The sequence below is a fragment of the Geotrypetes seraphini genome, chromosome 19, assembly GCF_902459505.1.
Source record: "Geotrypetes seraphini chromosome 19, aGeoSer1.1, whole genome shotgun sequence".
Taxonomy (NCBI): domain Eukaryota; kingdom Metazoa; phylum Chordata; class Amphibia; order Gymnophiona; family Dermophiidae; genus Geotrypetes; species Geotrypetes seraphini.
In genome coordinates this window covers 33,894,964-33,915,254 of record NC_047102.1, presented here as the reverse complement: position 1 = coordinate 33,915,254, position 20,291 = coordinate 33,894,964, and the positions used below count along the sequence as shown (strand labels likewise).

The 20,291-nt window shown below is 44.0% G+C and overlaps 1 protein-coding gene across 1 annotated transcript in view; it reads left to right on the top strand.

The window, feature by feature from the left end:
• LOC117352357 (mucin-5B-like) overlaps positions 1-20,291 on the top strand; it is a 133,121-nt gene that overhangs the window by 32,880 nt on the left and 79,950 nt on the right. The window contains exons 17-25 of the mRNA XM_033928789.1: positions 1,204-1,459; positions 3,028-3,077; positions 5,108-5,208; positions 7,662-7,813; positions 10,513-10,651; positions 11,013-11,123; positions 12,141-12,320; positions 16,307-16,546; positions 18,812-18,968. Coding sequence (XP_033784680.1) covers positions 1,204-1,459; positions 3,028-3,077; positions 5,108-5,208; positions 7,662-7,813; positions 10,513-10,651; positions 11,013-11,123; positions 12,141-12,320; positions 16,307-16,546; positions 18,812-18,968 — 1,386 coding nt within the window. The remainder of the gene's footprint in view (positions 1-1,203; positions 1,460-3,027; positions 3,078-5,107; positions 5,209-7,661; positions 7,814-10,512; positions 10,652-11,012; positions 11,124-12,140; positions 12,321-16,306; positions 16,547-18,811; positions 18,969-20,291) is intronic.

The following is a 20,291-nucleotide window of genomic DNA, read 5'->3' as shown; positions in this document are numbered from 1 at the left end:
TATTTTAAACGGCAGAGAAGGCTTTCGGGTTAGCTGCAGGCAGCACGTAGGAATCATTGCTGCCGCCACTGGCCCTTCGGGAGGGAGGCAGTGATAGAGATGCAAGGCCGTGGAGGTTTTCTCCATGCCCAGCTGTTAGATGTGCACCGCTGCTGGGTGGGCCTGAGCCCCAATAGGGTGGGCCCTGACCCAATCAGACCCACCTATGTATATGCCCCCGTCGTGCACAGAAGCTATTCAGCAAATAGCAAGAATGCATTGTATATCCCCAGCAAAGCCTACAAGCAGATCACATAAAAATAGGTGCATGTTTTAATTATTTATTTAAAAATCTATATCTCGCCGATCCCTAGACACGTTACAAAATAAACAAACATAAATTATTAACAGAGGGACGTAATCCAACTCTCACAAACAGCAACATTCATATCTACATTATCCTTTTCCATGTACTGTAAAGAACAATAATCTAAAAAAACACAAACATCCCCATATCACTGCACTGATTGAAGATTTGTTCTATAATCTTATTTCCTCTTTGATCAATTAGTCTAACTTAAAAAAGCTTGTACAAGTAAATGAGTCTTACGATGCCTGCGAAAGTGTTCAATGTTCTTACACAGCCGTATGTTACCTGGCAACTTGTTCCATAAACCTACCGCGGCCACTGAAAATGCAGTGATTCGTTACAGCATAATGTACAGTTTAGGGTTACCATATGGCTCCAGAAAAAGGAGGATGGATTGAGACATCCGGGATTTACTTCCATTGCTTTCAGCGAAAGTAAAACCCAGATGGAGCCATATGGTAACCGTAGTACAGTATCCACAACCAATCGCATTGTTGTAGAGATCTTAAGCTTCTTTTTGGCTTATATACAGACAAAACCTGTTGCAAATACGATGGAATCTGATGATAAATACCTGTATATGTGGTCGCAGAATTGTATAGAAGCCCTTAAGCATATAAAATGCTTTATACATTATTTCACTTGTACAAATGTAAAGGAGTTTATGTACTGGGCAAGTTTCAAAAGCATCTTTTCCTCCCATAGAACAGGTGTCTTTGAAAGCTGTCTTTTGTATGTTTTTGTTCTGAAGCTGGAAGATCCCAGTTGAAAATGGTCCAATGTATAAATGAAATGTACACACTACTTGTTTGGCCAAAATATTTGATCATAATGCTGATTTTTATTCCCCAAAGACAAATACACGCATTCCTGTGCCGAGTCACAATCCTACAGCTACTCCATCAGTTCCTGCCAACCCACCTGCCGCTATATCAGTGAGCCTGATGTGACACGTGACATCAAGTTTATCCCAATTGATGGCTGCACCTGTAAGGAAGGGTTCTATATGGATGATTCTGGAAAATGTGTGACCCGAGATGCCTGCCCTTGTTACCACAAGGGATCTGCTGTTCTTTCTGGAGAAATCATTCATGAACATGGAATCGTGTGGTAAGACCTATAGGAAGAATTATGGACACTTGGAGGATCCTGCCTAGTATTGTACTGCCAATGCCTTATATTCACATACATAACATAGTAACATAGTAGATGACGGCAGATAAAGACCCGAATGGTCCATCCAGTCTGCCCAACCTGATTCAATTTAAATTTTTGTCTTCTTAGCTATTTCTAGGCAAGAATCCAAAGCTCTACCCGGTACTGTGCTTGGGTTCCAACTGCCGAAATCTCCGTTAAAACCTTCTCCAGCCCATCTAAACCCTCCCAGCCACTGAAGTCCTCTCCAGCCCATCCTCCCCCAAACGGCCATATACAAACACAGACCATGCAAGTCTGCCCAGTACTGGCCTTAGTTCAATATTTAATATTATTTTCTGATTCTAGATCCTCTGTGTTCATCCCACGCTTCTTTGAACTCCGTCAGCGTTTTCCTTTCCACCGCCTCTCTTGCTACCTCCCACCCACCAGCTGGATTTCCGCATGTCTTGCCCGTCAAGCTATTTCCTGGTAGTTACCTGAGACTCCCATAAAATCCAGGGATGACACAGCTCCTACAAATGTACCTACAGACTAAATATTGTGGTTCACTTAGCAGGCACAGCCATGAGGAACGGCATTTTCAAAAGGGCATCCAACTCAAAATAGAGACGTCCAAGTTAGAATGCTACAAACGGGTGTCCATCTCGCCTGTATTTTGAAAATGCATGAGATGGATATCCAAGTGCTGGCAACATCCATTTTACAACCTCAAATGCTCAAATTATGAATAGGGCAAAACAAGGGACATGGAAATCTGCCTAGAACATAGTAACATCCACCTAATAAAATGGTTTTAAATAAGACTTAGGGCTCCTTTTTCGAAGGTGCACTAGCGGTTTTAGCACACACACCGGATTAGCGCACGCTAGCTGAAAATCTACCGCCTGCTCAAAAGGAGGCGGTAGCGGTTCGCGCGTGGGTCAATTTAGTGCGCGCTATTCCGTATGTGAAGGCCCTAACGCGTCTTCGTAAAAGGAGCCCTTAGTGGTCCAAATCCTAAGATGATATCGTAAGTCAACCCACTATAGTTATGTTATCATTTAACAGGGGTTATATTGAACCTTAATCAAGTCTAATTTTTTCAGATTATTTTCTTCTTTTTATTCAATAGGGAAAAAGCCTCAGAGTCGGAGCCATGAATCCATACGGGTCCCAGAAATGACATTTCACTCAGCTAATAATACATAATAGTCATTGGCAAATAACCCCCAACCTTTTATTAAATCTTTTTCTTTCTTTCTTTCTCTTTAATATCCCGGTAGCCAATATTGCATGGCTCTCAGTCATGTCCCAAACTCCTTTGCTTTTCCAGTAAACAGCAAACGGGGGAAGTTGTGGGCTCAGTTTGACTGACAAGCAGCATAGCAGAGCCAGAAGAAGCATTGAAGCTTGATAGAGGGTTGTCTTTGGAGCAACAGCAGTTTGGTTGGCTCTATTTTTAAAATAAAAAGGGGTTTACTAGGCTTTATGATGCCAACTGAAATCCAGAAGCCCTATTCATAATTTATCTTCTCTTACAGCAAATGCATTAAAGGCAAGCTGGACTGTATTGGAGGTGACACAATTCCAGGTAATGAAAAATCCTAAAGGATGCATTTTGAAACAATGATAAGACCAGTAGCCCTGTATCATCTGCCTTGCAAAACTACTGTTGCCAGATTTCCCAATAAGAAAATGTGGACCTCCTAGGCCTGCCCAGTTCCACCCATCCCTGCCCTGTAATGCCCTAATCCCGCCCGCAGTCCCACCCTAGCCCTTGGGAGGAAGTCTGCGCATGCATGGATGCCATGCGATGACATCACACGCATGTGCTCGTGACATCATCACATGGCATCCATGCATGCGCGGACTTTCTCCCTCCCCGACAAGAGCAAGCAGCTGGGGGTGTGGCTAGGGCAGGACTGGGGGCAGAATTAGGGTGTTACAGGGCAGGGATGGGAGGGCCCGGGGCAGATCTAAGGGTCTGGGTTTTCCAAACAGGAAATCTGGTAAGCCTAGGCATGGGCATTCCTAAAAGTTAGACACATAGGAGCAGGGATTTAGGCCTAGCTTTCCTTGGCCATGCACTGGCCCTTAGCACGATTCTATAACGTGCACGTACCTTTTATAGAATTGCATTAAACATGTTCTAGTTGGCGCCAATTTTTTTGGGCATTGTATACATAGAATCGGGCCTAGCTCCAGGAAAAAAAAAAAGGAAGCTCATTTCTCTTCTAATAAAAATATGAAATCTCTGTTGCAACTCAAAGAAAGATAAGGGGGAGGGGCAGGAAGATATTTGGCCAGCAGGGAGTAGCAATTATAATTCGAACTAAAAGCATGCGGGAGGTTAACCTGCAGTCCTAAACAAAGTCTGGTGGGGAGGAGGTAATTATAACCCGCATGCTGTTGCAGCACTGAGCGTGGACTGTCTTCATCTTTCTCTTTTTGTTTTGTGGCCTGGCAGTTTCCTCTTTGTTACATTTGAGGTTCCAGCTCAATTGTAAACGAATTGCTTTTGAGGATATGCTCTCTCAATAGGGGACCTCTAGCACCCTCTGGAACCTAAGAAACTTGACCAGTGGGTGCAGCTGTGCCTAATGGTTCAGACTCCCTGAGCTCTAACTGCGAAGCAAATACCAAGGTTGGGGAAACCAAGCTCAGGTCCTCTCCTAAATGTACAAGCAGAGTTGTCTCCTCATGAGATTAAAATTAGAGAATGACATGGTGACAAAATTCATCACTGTCCCTGTCCCCGCGGGAAACCATCTTCATGTCATTCTTTAAGGAGAGAGGGAAAAATCAGAGTATGAATGGCCACAACCACTGACCCGCAAGCTTTGCTTTGAAGAATGCTGAGATTGAGCAGCAACATTCCAGAGCAGATATTGTGATGTCATAATGCCTCATTCCACCAGTGCCTAAGAGCCAATCACATCAGTGATGTCACAATGGCTTCATTATCCTTGGCTCCCATAAGAATCAGAGTATGAATGGCCACAACCACTGACCCGCAAGCTTTGCTTTGAAGAATGCTGAGATTGAGCAGCAACATTCCAGAGCAGATATTGTGATGTCATAATGCCTCATTCCACCAGTGCCTAAGAGCCAATCACATCAGTGATGTCACAATGGCTTCATTATCCTTGGCTCCCATAAGAATCAGAGTATGAATGGCCACAACCACTGACCCGCAAGCTTTGCTTTGAAGAATGCTGAGATTGATCAGCAACATTCCAAAGCTGAGATTGTGATGTCATAATGCCTCATTCCACCAGTGCCTAAGAGCCAATCACATCAGTGATGTCACAATGGCTTCATTATCCTTGGCTCACATAAGAATCAGAATATCAATGGGCCCAGCTTTGCTTTGAAGAATGCTGGTGTAGAAGGACTGAGGTTGAAATAGACACTAGAAAATGACATGGGATTATTTCCCGTGGTTATCCGCGGGGACGGGAATGGTGATGAATTTTGTCACCGTGTCATTCTCTAATTGAAATAATGGTAAAATCCTTTCTCTCGGGGTGTTTCTGCATTTTTCTCTTTTGATTTATCGGGTTGGTTAGTTGCATTTATGTATATTAGTTGAACATTGTCTTTTGTTTTTGAATCTTCCAGTGTGTAACCCTCCCATGCATTACTTCAACTGCACCAACGCTGCTCAGGGCACCACGGGATCTGAATGCCAGAAGAGCTGCCAAACGCTTGATATGGAATGTGTAAGCCTGTTCTTTCACCACAAAATATAAACATTTCCAAACTCATTGAGAAAAATTGAACACTATGATTTATCAAACAGCATTATATGACTGTGCTTTTCAGAAACATAAGAAAGGTCTGTAATTAATTTGTAGAATGAGTTCCACAGCAAGGGAGGATTTACCACAAAAATGAATGTGTGGTTAATGCAGGGGAAATGCATAGGGGGATTGGGACTTGTATACTGCCTTTTTATTGTTATACAACCACACTCAAAGTGGTTTTTATATACAGGTACTTCAAGCATTTTCCCTATCTGTCCTGTTGGGTTTACAATCTATCTAATGTACCTGGGGCAGTGGAGGATTAAATGACTTGCCAAAGGTCACAGGGATTGAAACCACAATCTCAGGGTGCTGAGGCTGTAGCTCTTACCACTAGGCCTCACTCTCCTCAGTTAGCTCAGGGCCACTGCTGGGCTGAAAGCATAGGCCCTCAACACTATCGGCCCACACATGTACGGTAGCTCCAGTGCTAACCAGTGTCGCTGACAGCTGCCTGGGGGCAGCGTGACTAATTCATTGTCCTCCACACCAATCATACCTCGCACAGTCCGATACAACCCCCAGACTCAGATCCCCCACAGCCTCCAATACAGGTTCCGGCCTCCAATCCCCCATTACACCTCATACCCTCCATTACAATTCCTAACCTTTGATCCCCCATCAAACCCCACACCTTTTGTACAACTCCCAGCTTTCAATTCCTCCATCGCACCCTGTACCCTCTGATACATTGCTATCCTCTTCCCCCAGTCACTGACCAAACTCTAGATCCAGGCCCCAACTCCCCCAAATCAACAGGCCTCTGACAGTAAATGTCTTTCCCTCCCCAAAATCCCCATGACTGAATAATCAACTTGAAGGCTTCCAACCTGAGACACCACTCACTGGAATCCAGCGTATGATGACTGAGAAAATCCACCTGGATATTGTGGGAAGCTGAGATGTCCTGAAGATGAGACTCCACCCATTCCATGAGCAGAGAGGTCTCCAGCACCACCAAATGACTCTTGGTGCCCCCTGACGGATTGACATAGGCCACCACTGTGGCATTGTCTGAGAGAACTTGAATTGACTTGCCCTCCAGCAAGGACTGTAATTCTACCAATGCTAGCTGAATGGCTCTCTTCTCCAGAACATTAATTGACCAGGATGCCTCCACCAGCAATCAGCAACCCTGAGACGAGCGACCGCAACATTGAGCCCCCAAACGAGGAGATGCATCCATGAGAAGCACTGTCCACTGGGGCTGATCGAGACTCACTCCCTGAACCTGATTGGAAGACTGGAGCCACCAGTGCAGGCTGCGATGAACTAATCCCCGAAACGGCACAGGAGAGTCCAGATCGTGAATCTGTGGTGACCATTGCCAAAGTAGCACATACTGAAGAGGGCGCATGTGAGCCCATGCCCACCAGACCACTTCCAAGGAGGCCACCATAGACCCCAACGTCAGTGGACATCAGCACTCCATCAGAGAGCGAATCTGCATCAGCAATTTGCATACCCTGGCCTCCTGAAGGAAAACTCTCCCCAAGCTGGTATTGAAATGAATTCCAAGATACTCCAAGTTCTGAGACTGAGTCAACCGGCTTTTGGACAGGTTGACAACCCAGCCCAGGGACTGCAGAAACTCTGTAACCCGGGAACTCTCCTGCAACGAATTTGCTTAATTCAACCAATCGTCCAGATAAGGGTGCACCAGAATTCCCACCTTGCGCAACACCACTGCCACCACCACCTTAATCTTGGAGGAGGTGTGTGGCACCATAGCTAGACCAAAGGGAAGTGCACAAAACTGATAATGCTTTCCCAAAATCGCAAAGCGAAGGAAGCCTTAATGGGAACATGCAGATAGGCCTCCGTTAGATCAAGAAAAGTCAGAAATTCCCCAGCCAATCTCTCCTCCACCTGCTCATGTCACACCCAGATCCCGCCCTCTCCCATATTAGGCAGCTAACCTAGGGATTTTACTGCAGTAGCTGCCTTTTGAATGCAGAAGATGGTCTTACAGTTCTGCACTACTGTCCACATTAATTGCTTAATGCAACTTAGTGAAAGCGCCCTTTGGTTAGATAGATGTATGGTTTTATGAATGTCGTTTCTACTCTACCTTGGAAATGGAAGAATATAAATCAATAACTAATAAACAATAGAGGCCATGAGCACATTAAGGGAACCATTTACTAATCGATAGTAAACAATCCCCTGAATGTTCTGGAATTTTTTTTCATTAGTCTCTTCTTAGGACATACGATCTTGTTTTTAGGCCTCACCAGCACAAATCTTCAATTAACCATGAGCTTCTGAGGAACTTGTCTGCTTTTCCCTACAACAGTCTGCTGTGATCATGTTGTTCTACTGTTCATGGTAGATATTCCGCTCATTTCATTTCATTGTGACATTTTCAGTATCACACACAATGTATCTCGGGCTGTGTGTGTCCTCAAGGGCTGGTATCAGATGGAAAAGGAGACTGTATTCCTGAGAGTAAATGTCCGTGCATACACAATGATGCCAGCTACCAAAATGGAGACAAGATCAAAATCAACTGTAATACTTGGTATGTATTGTTAACAAAATGCCTAATAATAAAAATGATCAGTTGCCAAAGCATTACAATAGCAATTCCCTTCAGCAGATTTGTGGCCTTTCCTGGCTGGACCAACTTCCTCTTTCCTCAGAGGTGGGCCTGGCCTCTAGGATTCCAGAGGGAATCACTAAACTAATGGTACGGCAACTGTGCAGTTAGGTGCTACTGGACCTGGGTAGGTGGGGGGATTGAAGAGACAGGATCTGCTGGACCTAGGTGAGGAAAGGAAGAGGAGCTGCTGGACCTAGGTGGGTAGGTGGAGAGGAGCTGCTGGACTTGGGTGGGGGGGAGGGGAGAAGTGCTGCTGGACCTGGGTGGGGAGGTGAGAGGGAGAAGAACTGCTAGATCTGGCTGGGTGGGTAGGTAGGAGAGAGAGGTAGGTGCTGCTGGACCTAAGTGGAGATGGGAAGGGAGAAGTGCTGATGGACCTGGGATGGGGGGAAGAGGTGCTGCTAGATGTGGGTGGGTGAGTGGGAGAGAGATAGGTGCTGCTGGACCTGGGTGGGTAGGGGGAGGGAAGAGAGAGAGGAGCTGCTGGACCTAGGTGGGTAGGGGGAGGAAAGGAAGAGGAGCTGCTGGATTTAGGTGCATAGGGGTGGAGGAGGGGAGGAGCTGCTGGACTTGGGTGGGGGGAGGGAAGGGAGAAGTACTGCTGGACCTGGGTGAGAAGGTGAGAGGGAAAAGAGCTGCTAGATCTGGGTGAGTGGGTGGGTAGGAGAGAAAGAGAGGTAGGTGCTGCTGGACCTGGGTGGAGATTGGAAGGGAGAAGTGCTGCTGGACTTGCAGGTGGGGGGAGGAAGAGGTGCTGCTTGATCTGGGTGGGTGGAGTTGAGGGAAGGAAGAAGTGCTGTTGGACCCTGGTTGTTGGGGGGAGGGGAAGGGAGAAATGCTGCTGGACATGGATAGATGGGAAAGGAAAAGGTGCTGCTTGACCTAAAACAGTAATACTACACCTACTGTGTGTTCTGAGAATTTAGCTTCACTGAAGACGTCTGTGGATCCAAGACTTGTCGAGACTGGTAAAACGGCTTTCTGTTGCGCAGGAATTAAGTTATGGAACTCCTTGGTAGGTGAGGGGTGGGAAGGAGTGAGGGGGGTTGGTGTGGAAGGAGCTGGGGGAAGAGGAGGGTGCTGGGGTTGGTGCATAGGGGCAACTCCTACCCTTGCTACGCCACTAGAGTGGATGAGGATGGATGGGATTACTTGGCTTGAAGAAGTTGGGAAACACTGATGTAGATGATTGCTTAGTGGTGGGCCAGGGAGCGGCACTGGGGAGGAGCCAGCGCTTTCACAGGATCCAGCGATATTCAGCCAGGGTCTGCATAATATGAGTGGGTGAATTTAGGACAGTTCAAAAGCTGTCCAACATTCTCCCATTTATCCCTGGCTGAATATCGGGTCAGGGCTCACATAAGTATTTTGTGCTGTAAAATGTAATCCCTCCTGAGCCCCCAATTCCCCTTCCAACCCCTTCCCAAAGATGCCATCTTCCCTCCCTCCCACCAGCCTGGAACTCATCCCCCCCTACCATTCCATGCCACCATCCCTCCCTTCGCCTCCCCTCCAGGCTGGGTACCAGCACCCATCCATAATGCCAAGATAGCCCCCCCAGGCCTAATTGAATACCTGATGTTAGAAGTGGTTTTCAGGGGCAGAAGCATAGCCCCCTCGCTCCTGGTCCCTTGTGGCAGCTTGAGTACCTTTTGTAGTACCACTAGCTGTTGTGGCAGCCATTTTGAAAGGCTGCTGTGAGGAAGCAGCAGCAAGGGGGCTGTGCTACTTCCCCCCAAAGACCCTGCTGTTCGACCAAGCATTTAGGTAGGCCCAGGGGGGGGGCCTACCTTGGCATGATGGGTGGGTGGGGATGGTGTCCAGCCTAGTAGAGAGGAGAAGGGAGGGAGGGAAGATGAAATATTTGAGGGGGGAGGTTGTCTCAGAAGTTTAAAAAAAAAAATTCATACAGTGCAAAAATACTTATGCAGACCCTGGCCCGATATTCAACCGAGGCCTACATAACTATTATGTGGGTCTAGTTGAGTATCAGCCAGATCTATATAAACTACAAGTAGTAAGGATGCCCAGAAATATGCCCAAATATTCTCTGCCAGTACAAAAGCATTGAATATTGGAGGGATTATGTTTTTTTTTAACATTTTTTTCCAAATACCAAGTTTTTTTCTATGTTGTTAAAATTTTGGAGAGTTATTTTTCTTCCCCGGGGAGAAAGACAGACATTTAACCCTTATTATTTTTGTATAGTTCTTTCCTGCTTCTATTTGGTTGGCAAGAATAAAAAGGACACCATAAAAATGTAGCCCTTTTCTCTGTTTAGGAACAGAATTTATTATAATTAAGGAGCTTATCTGATTTAAACCGGGGCATCCTAAATAGACAAGCTGAACAGTGCAGACCCCTACTTTCAGAAAGACTTGCACTTGGCAGAAAATAAACACATTATCAAATGAAAGCTAAAGAGACTAAAGAACTTTTAAAAAAACATTTGAGTTAACTTTAAAGTGCATAGTGCTAAAATAAAATAAAACAGCACTGTAGACATTTCTAGTGAACCTGGATGTCAAATCTTGCATAACTTACCGTATCAGAAAAAAAAATGAATGGAAGAGAATTGCATGTATTAAATTTAACGTTGCCTTTGCTCTTTTTCACAGTATATGTATGAACAGAAAATGGCAGTGTACTGAAAAAGAATGTATGGCAACCTGCATCATCTATGGAGAAGGACATTATATTACCTTTGATGGCAGGCCTTATAATTTCAATGGAAACTGTGAATATACCTTGGTCCAGGTACGCTGCATTTTACTTTGTAAACGTGTCTTAACGGGTACTGGTTGGGCCTGCATATAGGGTTGCCAGATGTTACATTTGTAAAATCCAGACTCATAGACCCGCCCACAGGCCCACCCATCCCCGCCCCATTATGCCCCAGTCCTACCCCCTAATCCCGCCCTAGCCCTGCCCCCGCTGCTTGCTCTGGTCGGGCAGGAGGGCACGTGAAGATGTGATGCCATGCATGGGCGGATGCCCTCTTGCCCGACACAGTTTCGGGGGAAGCTTTTTAAAACCTGGACAAAGCCAGACGTCTGGTAACCCTGCCTGCATATAGTAATAAAAACGAGCTAAGATATATCTTTGTCGCCTTTCACAGGACCACTGTGGTATGAACAACAGCAAGAGCACCTTCCAAGTAATCACGGAGAATGTCCCTTGTAGCACCACTGGCACCACCTGCTCCAAGGCCATCAAAGTCATTCTGGGTGTGAGTGTCTTTGTTGATAAGCTGGCAAAGTTATAGAGGGTATTTTTTGAAGGGGTGTTTAGTTTAAGAGGGCGGGGAGGTACCTATTTAGGTCCTACTTAAAAAACAAACCAACCAGGTCCCTTGGCCCTCTATAGGGATCCGCGCTTTCAAGATAAGGTGCTGGTGTGTTGGAAGGAATATAAGCTCCATAATGCCGCTTCAGAAGAGGAGCCGATGCTCTTCTGGGAAGTGGCTAAAGTGGTGTCGAGACGGATATAATAAGCTCTAGTAGCCATCGATAAAATATATTTTTCATTGAAGTAAGTCAGGGAAAGGGGGTGGGGGGGGGGGGGTTTGTGGCCTTGCTTCTCAGGGGCCATAAGAGTCCAGGGCCCTGAGACGGCTGTGCCCAGACTCTTCTTGGGAGTTGGGATTGGGGATAGTTGTGACCTATTAGTCATTTTGTTTGAAAAGCTGATGATGATACTTTATTAATTGGCCTGTTCAAATTCTGTTTATGTAGCTGTTACTTGCCATTGTATGGATGACCACATTTATATTGTCTACTTTCAATGAGGTTTCAAGGCTCCACCTCATTCTCTTCTTGGTTGGACTGAGAACTTTTCAGCTGCCCCTCGTATGTTATGGTTCGGGAGTTAATACATTCCTCACAAACATCACAGTTTAATTATTATAAATATTTATGCAGTGCTCAGATCCGCAACCAACAATGTACTCAAGTTATAGTGACCAATACTGAGGTTGTCCAATAAGACCAACCGCCACTTAATTAGATATTAGTATAGAATAAATTCGTAACAGAAAAGTTATTGACTTATCTGAGTGATTGTGGTGTAAACTGGGCAACCTACATGAAAACTCATAAGGATAAAACTCCTGAAGCTGTAATCCTCAAGCCACTCCCCCCACGACCGACTCGAGTTTCGCTGTCATTTGCTTCCTCTTATTAATAATGAAAATGAATTGCTCCTGATTACAGTTTGATTGCCTATGTGATTTGTCCATTTGTTTCAGCGTTCTATGTTGAAATTTACTGAAAAGCGCTTTGAAGTGCTTGAATACAGCGCTGGTGAAAACGTGACCTATAATATCAGTCACAAGGGCATATACCTTCAGGCTGAGGTTGACAATAGGCTGTTCTTAACCTGGGATCGGAAAACAAGCATGGTCATCAAACTCGGGCCAGACTTCAAGGTGAGTTTCAAAAAAAAAGACACTGCATTAATATTAGTCATATTTTCCCACAGAAATGCAGTTGGATGATACAAGACCCAAAGGAAGATCTAAGAAGAGACATGGACCAATACTGTTTGCCAGTATATTGAGACTTGCAGTACACACAAGAAAACTGAGTTTGACTAGGTAGCATGGCAAAACGATGGCTAGGACTACGAACTCCATAGAACACAGACAACAGTAATGTAGCCACAAGTAGATTTCTGGGTAGGCCCAGGGTGGACTCGGTGAGCCTACATGTTTCCTTTTGCCCCTGATCCCTGCCTCCCTCCAAGTGTTAAAAATTAAAATAGAACTTGGGACATTAGATCATTTAATTTTTTTTTGTCCCTGTATAAATACTTTCTGGAAACTAATTTGGCCCCAAATTAATAAATTATTAGAGAACCATGTAGGACTCTCGTTTGACACTATATTATTTGGTACAGCAGTGAGAACTCAGAGTCCGATTTCTGCAAATAATAATAAATTATTATTAATTTTGACAGGGGTCGCCATGCAATAAATTACTCAAAATTGGAAAGACTTTACTAAATTAAATTACACATTTTAGTGGAATTCAGTATGCCATATATATAAAATGGAGAAAACGATTGCGTTACAACAGGGGAATATTCATAATTTTAAAAAAATATGGGGACCATTGGCTAGTTTCTCTAATGATCAGATATCTTAGCACATGGATAGAATATATAGGGGGTTAGGGAGGGTAATTCACTTTACTGTATTTGGATGTGGAAATACTGACAAAAAAGGGGATATTTACTTTATATTATAAGAGTATTTGAATGTAATTCAAGTGGTATGAAATAATTGTATTTTAATATGTATTTTTTCATTTGATGTAAGAAATGAAAAAGAATAAAGATTTACAAAAAAAAAAAAAATTTAAACCAAAGAATCCACCCTGGACTGATCCAAAAACTGTTGAAACTCCTGTGTGAGCGGATACCAGTGTGACATAGCTCTAACAATTTTCAGAGCACCCTCTGGAGCATCAACTACTCCAAGACCAGAACACACAGGGGAAGGTAGCAGACTGAAAGCCCACACCACAAAGCCGGCCGAGTGACCAAAAAGACCTCCTTCAAAGATGCAGAAATAAGGTCTGTCAAAGCCGTAAACACAGCGCAAAATTGTGAGAGCATTTCCAGGCTCCAGAAACCTCAAAAGGATCCACCGACCTAGCACACAGTTCCTGATCTCCCATCCCGGGAAGCACTGCACCTGTAAATAAGGGATCAGCAAGCAAGTCTTCCACATCAGGATTCCCGAGATCAGGGTCAGGCAGCGCAAGCACAGTGGCAGGGTGAATTGAAGAAATGTCTAAGGAATAACGCCATTGAGAGACGCTGTGGAGGCGGATTGGGACTGCACAGGGAGAGAATTAACCAAATTCTGGAATGTTTTACCGCTTACGTTAAGAATGCTTTATTCCGGAAAGCTCTGAAAGCCTTTTTGTTTGCTAAACATTTTGGAAACTAACTACAGTACCTTGGATTGCAAGTAACTTGGTATGCAAGACAAGCAAAACATTTGATTAAAGTTTAACTTGATATACAAGCAATGGTGGAGTGAGGGCAGAGCTTGGGTGTTTTACCTAACTCTATGGACATTTGATGGTGTTTATCTGATATCTGCTTAGTTGTGCAGATTAATTTAGGATGCATTTAAGTGTTCCAGAGTCTCAGATGAGATAAGATTTCAAGATTTGTTTGATATTTTTGGGTAGTGGTATTTTTCCGCCTTGTTATTTCTTCCATGATATTTACTGTATAATTGCTAATCATGAGGAGTGAAATGATGTGAGTTGTTAGTGACAATTGAGACCTCTGAGTCTCACATTTGTCTCAGCATTAGTGTCTGGTGATTCACTAATTTTACCCAAAAATTTTAGTTTAGTATTTAGAGTGTGTGCATTTGTTAGAGACCTGTTTCCCTAGTGAGGTTCTGCACATAGAGGAGCTATATTTTGGTTGTTTAAACCTTTGGCCTGGCTGCCCTGGTAGGCGCATTCTTGCTATCGGAATCTAAGCAGGGTCAGGCAGTACCATAGTGGAGCCACACACTGCGTGGCAGAAGGCAATGGCAAACCACTCCTGTGCTCTGCCTTGAAACGTCACAGCCTTCTGCCGGGTGTTCCTCCCTGCGTTCTGACGCTGTGCTTTTGTGCTTGCAAATTCAAAGGTTCCTGATGAAGGATAATTCTCCGAAACTGAAGCTCCGTTGAACCCTTTATTTTGAAGCACCTTTTTTTTTCTCTCTCGCTACATGGAGCTTCCCTTCGGGCTTCACTCTGGGAGTTTTGATATCTCGCACTGAGCCCCGATTGACATAAGTGATTTTTTTTCATGTTTGTGCAGTTTTTCTGTTTGACTGACTGTGTTGGAGCAGCTTTGGTGCATATGTAAATTGAGTTTTTATTATTATTTTGATTAAACACTGGTGTTGCTACACTTTCATTATTGATAATCACACAGTGAGGTTTCTATGATGGTGTGGTGTCCTCACACGGATTGTACTATTGAACGAGTAATCATTTATTTGATCTCACAATCCACACTGAGATCCTCACACACACTTTAAGTATTCATTTTTAGTTCCCAATTATTTGGTTACTTGTTAGCTCCGACGCTGCTCCTCACACTCTGTCTCTCAGTGACACTGTTGGGACTTTTTTCTATAGTTGAGACGTCACAGGGCAGATTCCTCACTGTGCTTGCAGCCATGGGGTCGGTGGTCGACTCAAAGGCATACACACAATTTAGGATAGAAATAATGCTATTTTAAATGAAAATTCTTAGTTATATAGCGGTGAACCAAATATTGTCAACTATCCAGTGAGGTAGCGATTATTGCTTTGCGTGAATATGCAGTCCTATTCGTTATCTGGATAATCTCACTGTATATACATGGATAATTTTGTTTAAATGCTGACTGCAAACCTGTATGTTTGCGTATGATCCCAAACTGATTCCATAATAAGGGGGAGCGGGAAGGAGCGGCAGTCCACCCTGGGCGCGGTCTTCCTAAGAGCGCAGCATCCCTCTTCTCCGCTCCTTTCCTTGCGTGCGCACATGCTCCATGCCTTCTCCTGCGCCTTTTTAACTTCCCTGGTGTGAGGTTGCTGCCCGCGTCGGCATCAGTGCTCTCTCTGATGCCACTTCCGGGACCCGCCCCTAGGAAGTGACGTCAAAGGGCAAGCCGACACTGACGGGGGCATGCTGCTCACGCTGGGAAAGGGAAGGGGGCGTGCGCGTGGGAAGAGGTGCCGCCACCACCCCAGGTGCCGCTCCTCCTTACTACGTCGCTGAGTGCGTGCAAATAAAATCCCCTGGCTGGAGTTATTAAGCTTTCACAATTCTAGTTCAGACACTACTTATGAATATACTGGACTATTGTAATATTGTATAACTGACAAGAAAAATTTGCAAGATTGACCCTGGTTCAGAATACAGCAGTAAGAATGATTTATGGTCTGAGGAAATATGACCACGTAACCCCCTATTACTGTGAACCGCATTGGCTTCCGGTCGAGGCCTGGGTGATCTTTCAGTTAGGATGCTTATATTATAAAGTTACTTTTGGTGTTGCCCCATTATATCTTGCCAAAAGATTTGTTATTGTGGCGCATAAGAATAGTAGAAAATCTCATCGTGGGCATTGTCTTTCCTACCATGCAGCTTATTATGACAAAGATTTCCGTCCATTATTAATTAGATCCACATCTTATGAGCATTTCAGAAAACTGTTGAAAACTTTTCTTTTTTCTAAATTTCTGATCAATTAGATTTCTGTATTTTTTTTTTTATAGCATAATCTTTTGTTAACCGCATTGAACTTATGGCTAAGTGGTCTAGAAATCTGTTATTATGTTATGTTGTCAGTTTCAATGAAAGAAGCAAATCGGCAACCATTCATATTCAGTTTATTGTGCCTCACAGGGTCAGATCTGTGGTCTTTGTGGGACCTATGATGGAAACACCGCCAATGACTTCACCACCAGGAGTCAGTCTGTGGTCGAGGATGTAACTGAATTTGGAAATAGCTGGAAAGCCTCCCCTACTTGCCCAGATGCCGAATTCACCAGGGATCCATGTACTGTGAACCCTTACAGGAAACCCTGGGCACAGAAGAAGTGTAATCTGATTACTAGTAAAGTCTTTGCCTCCTGCCATTCTCAGGTACCAGATTACTATTAAGAATTCGGAGTGCATTTTTTTCTAAAATAAGATACAATTATAACCTCATTGAAGGTTATTATGTAAAATTGTTAACATGGACAATATTGGTATTCCAAAATAGGATGAGAGAATTACATCAATGGGAGGGAATGAATCTTTCCTAGCTGGGCAGAGTAAATGCTGTCAAGATGATTGGTTATCCCCAAGTTCCTTTATTTATCTGGGGCCTCACCAATTCGGATCTTAAAGAAATTCTTCTAATAAATTCATCATATTTGCCTACACGTGGAAACACAAGCCCCCCCAGAATTAGTAGGTGAGTGTTGTAAATCCAAAGGCAGAAGGTGAGCTGGGGATCCCTAGTTTTTACGTATGTTACCAGGCAGCTCAGCTCAAGGCGGGGCTGGATTTGAATGTTAAGGAGCACAAAACACAGGGTTATTTAGAACAATAGGGTACATAGTCTCTCTTTATGGAGCCTAGTATAATACATTATCTGGGGTCCTAAACTGTATAATTTGATAGATAACCCCTTGACAAAATTAACCTTGGAAATTTGGAAAGCAACCATGAAGAAATTCTTACCAGAAAAGTTTTTTTTAGGTCTATGGCTTTGGAAGGCCTGGGCTCCGTGATAGACTCGTGTTGCCATCACTTTCTACCTGCTTTCTGACGCAGTAAACAGGATGCAGAAGCGCTAGATCGACCAGCCTTCAGCCTCCTGATGCCAATTTTGGCGTTGGAGAGGAAGTTCTGGGCCAGCCAATCACTGCCTGGCTGACTCGGAACTTCCTCTCCGATGTCACAACTGACATCGGGGTGGAAGGCTGGTTGGCCTGGCGCTTTTGCATTCCTTTTACTGCGTCGGGAAGCAGGGAGAGCTCAGAACTCGGCGGCGGTGGCTTGGGAGCCTGTTCCCCAATGGCGGTGGTGGTGGCTTGGGGGAGAGCAAGGAGAAAGAAAGACAAAGAAAGAAAGGGGCAGGCATGGAGACAGAAACAAAGAAAGAAAGACAGAAGGGAAACTGAAAGAAAGTGGGGACAGGGAGACAGAAAGAAAGAAAAAGGGGCATGGAGAAAGAATGAAAGGGGGCATGGAGACAGACAGACAGACAGAAAGAAAGAAGGGGGCAGGGAGAGAGAAAGAAAAAGATGGGGGAGGAAATGAGGTCTGGAGGAGAGGAAGCATACAGGAGGCTGAAAGAAGGGAAGAAATATTGGATGCATAGTCAGAAGAAGAAAGTGCAACCAGAGACTCATGAAATCACCTGTTAATAAAGGTAGGAAAAATGATTTTATTTTCAATTTAGTGATCAAAATGTGTCCGTTTTGAGAATTTATATCTGCTGTCTATATTTTGCACTATGGGCCCCTTTTACTAAACTGCACTAACGTTTTTTTAGCGCAGGGAGCCTATGAGCGTCGAGAGCAGCATGGGGCATTCAGTGCAGATCTGTGCGCTAAAAACTGCTATCGTGGTTTAGTAAAAAGGGAGGGGTATATTTGTCTATTTTTGTATACGTGTTACTGAGGTGACATTGCATAAAGTCATCTGCCTTGACCTCTTTGAAAAAAAACCTGAATATGAATGATAATTAACATTAACATTTTTTCTGCATACAGTGTGCTTTGTGTTTTTTAAAAAAATTTTATTGTTGGTAGATCATTTTGACTTGGTCATTTTAAAAGTAGCTCGCAAGCCCAAAAAGTGTGGGCACCCCTGCCATAGACTGTTATTGAGAAAGACACGGGGGAAGCCACTGCTTGCCCTGGATCAGTAGCACAGAATGTTGCTACTCTTTGGGGTTCCGGAATCTTGCTATTCTTTGAAATTCTGCCTGGAATCTTGATACTATTTGGGGTTCTAGAATCTTTAGTTACTGGGGGGGTGTTTTAAAAAGGTATGATGGGGGATTTAAAAAGGTACTGGGGGGATAGGGTGCAGAGGCTGGCAGGGAGGTGGGGGACGACGACAAGTTGCAGAGCCTGGCAAGTAGTGTGGGGTTGGGTGCAGAGCCTGGCATATATTAGTACGCAATTTGGTTCAGAACGTTTTTTTTCTTGTTTTCCTCCTTTAACTCTAGGGTGCGTCTTATGGTCAGGTGCGTCTTATGGAGTGAAAAATATGGTACTTGAGGAAACATGAATGTCTGTCCTGGACTTCTTATTTCCCTCTTAGAACCAATATGCTATGTGGGGCTTTAAATATTTTAAGTAATGTGTATATTTCAAGAAAAAAACTTGTTAACAACAATGTTTCTCTCAGGTTGATCCAATGAAATATTATGATGCCTGTGTGACAGATGCTTGTGCCTGTGACACTGGAGGAGACTGTGAGTGTTTCTGTACAGCAGTTGCTTCCTATGCTCGGGCATGTAATGAGGTTGGGGTCTGTGTTGTCTGGAGAACTCCTGAAATTTGTCGTGAGTATTATTTTATAATTTTTATATTATTCCCTCTGCCAAGTGCCCCCTCTTCATGCAAATTATTGTTTATGTGTAGGCAGAATGTAGCATAGGGAGGGCCCCAGTTCCAGCCTGTATGAGCTGCTGCCAAAAGAAGGAAACAAAACAAACAGAAGAACACTTCGCCTTCGAGTAAAGACAGTCAAACAGAAGAGGCGAGGGAGGTGTCTTTTCAACCAGTGATAAAGTCTTTATTGAAACAAATGGTCCCAACAAGAATCCCTGTTTCGGCGTATAACAACGCCTTCCTCAGGGGACACGTGAGCAGATAGGCAGAGTCTGGACAGAGCATGTATTGCGTATCTGCTGAATTCAGGTGTGAACGCTTATTCCATCCCTATGTGATGTAAGTACTTGTGCCCAAAAACATGTGTGCATATATACCTGGTTATACTAGTATTGTATAAAGTTGGGTAGAAGCCTACTTTGCTTTTTAGAATAAGACCCAATTAGGTGCACCTTTATAGAATTTTTATGGCTTACTCTCTTTGATATAGCACCATTCCTTAAATAATAATAAAGTGGGGTATAATATATCAATTTGTTACATAGAAAGGAAAAAAATGCCAAATTCTTGACAGGAAAGATAAAAAGGAGAGGAATGGTATTAAGGAGAGCAGAGACAGAGGGCATGGGATAAAGTTAAGAGTGATAAGCTCAGGAGCAATCTAAGGAAATACATTTTTACAGAAAGGATGGTAGATGTGTGGAATAGGCTCTCGGTAGAGGAGATGGAGACAAAGACTGTATGAATTCAAGAAAGCATAGAACAGGAGAGGAGGATATAGTGGATGCTGCGGATGGGCAGACTGGAGGGGCCATTTGGCCTTTATCTGCCATCATGTTTCTATGTTTCTATAACCATAAAGCTCTATGACCTCACAATGCAGGAGTTAAGAGCCTTAGCCTATAGGAAGAGGAGATGCAAATGTTAAACGCCTTAGCCAATAGAGAGAGGAGGAGATAGTGGATGCTGCGGATTGGCCATTTGGCCTTTATCTGCCATCAGGTTTCTATAACCATAAAGCTCTATGACCTCACAATGCAGGTGTAATGAGCCTTAGCCTATAGGAAGAGGAGATGCAAATGTTAAGAGCCTTAGCCAATAGGGAGAGGAGGAGATAGTGGATGCTGCGGATGGGCCATTTGCTATTTATCTGCCATCATGTTCTATGTTTCTATGACCTCACAATGCAGATGTAAAGAGCCTTAGCCAATAGGAAGAGGAAATGCAAATGTTAAGAGCCTTAGCCAATAGGGAGAGGAGGAGATAGTGGATGC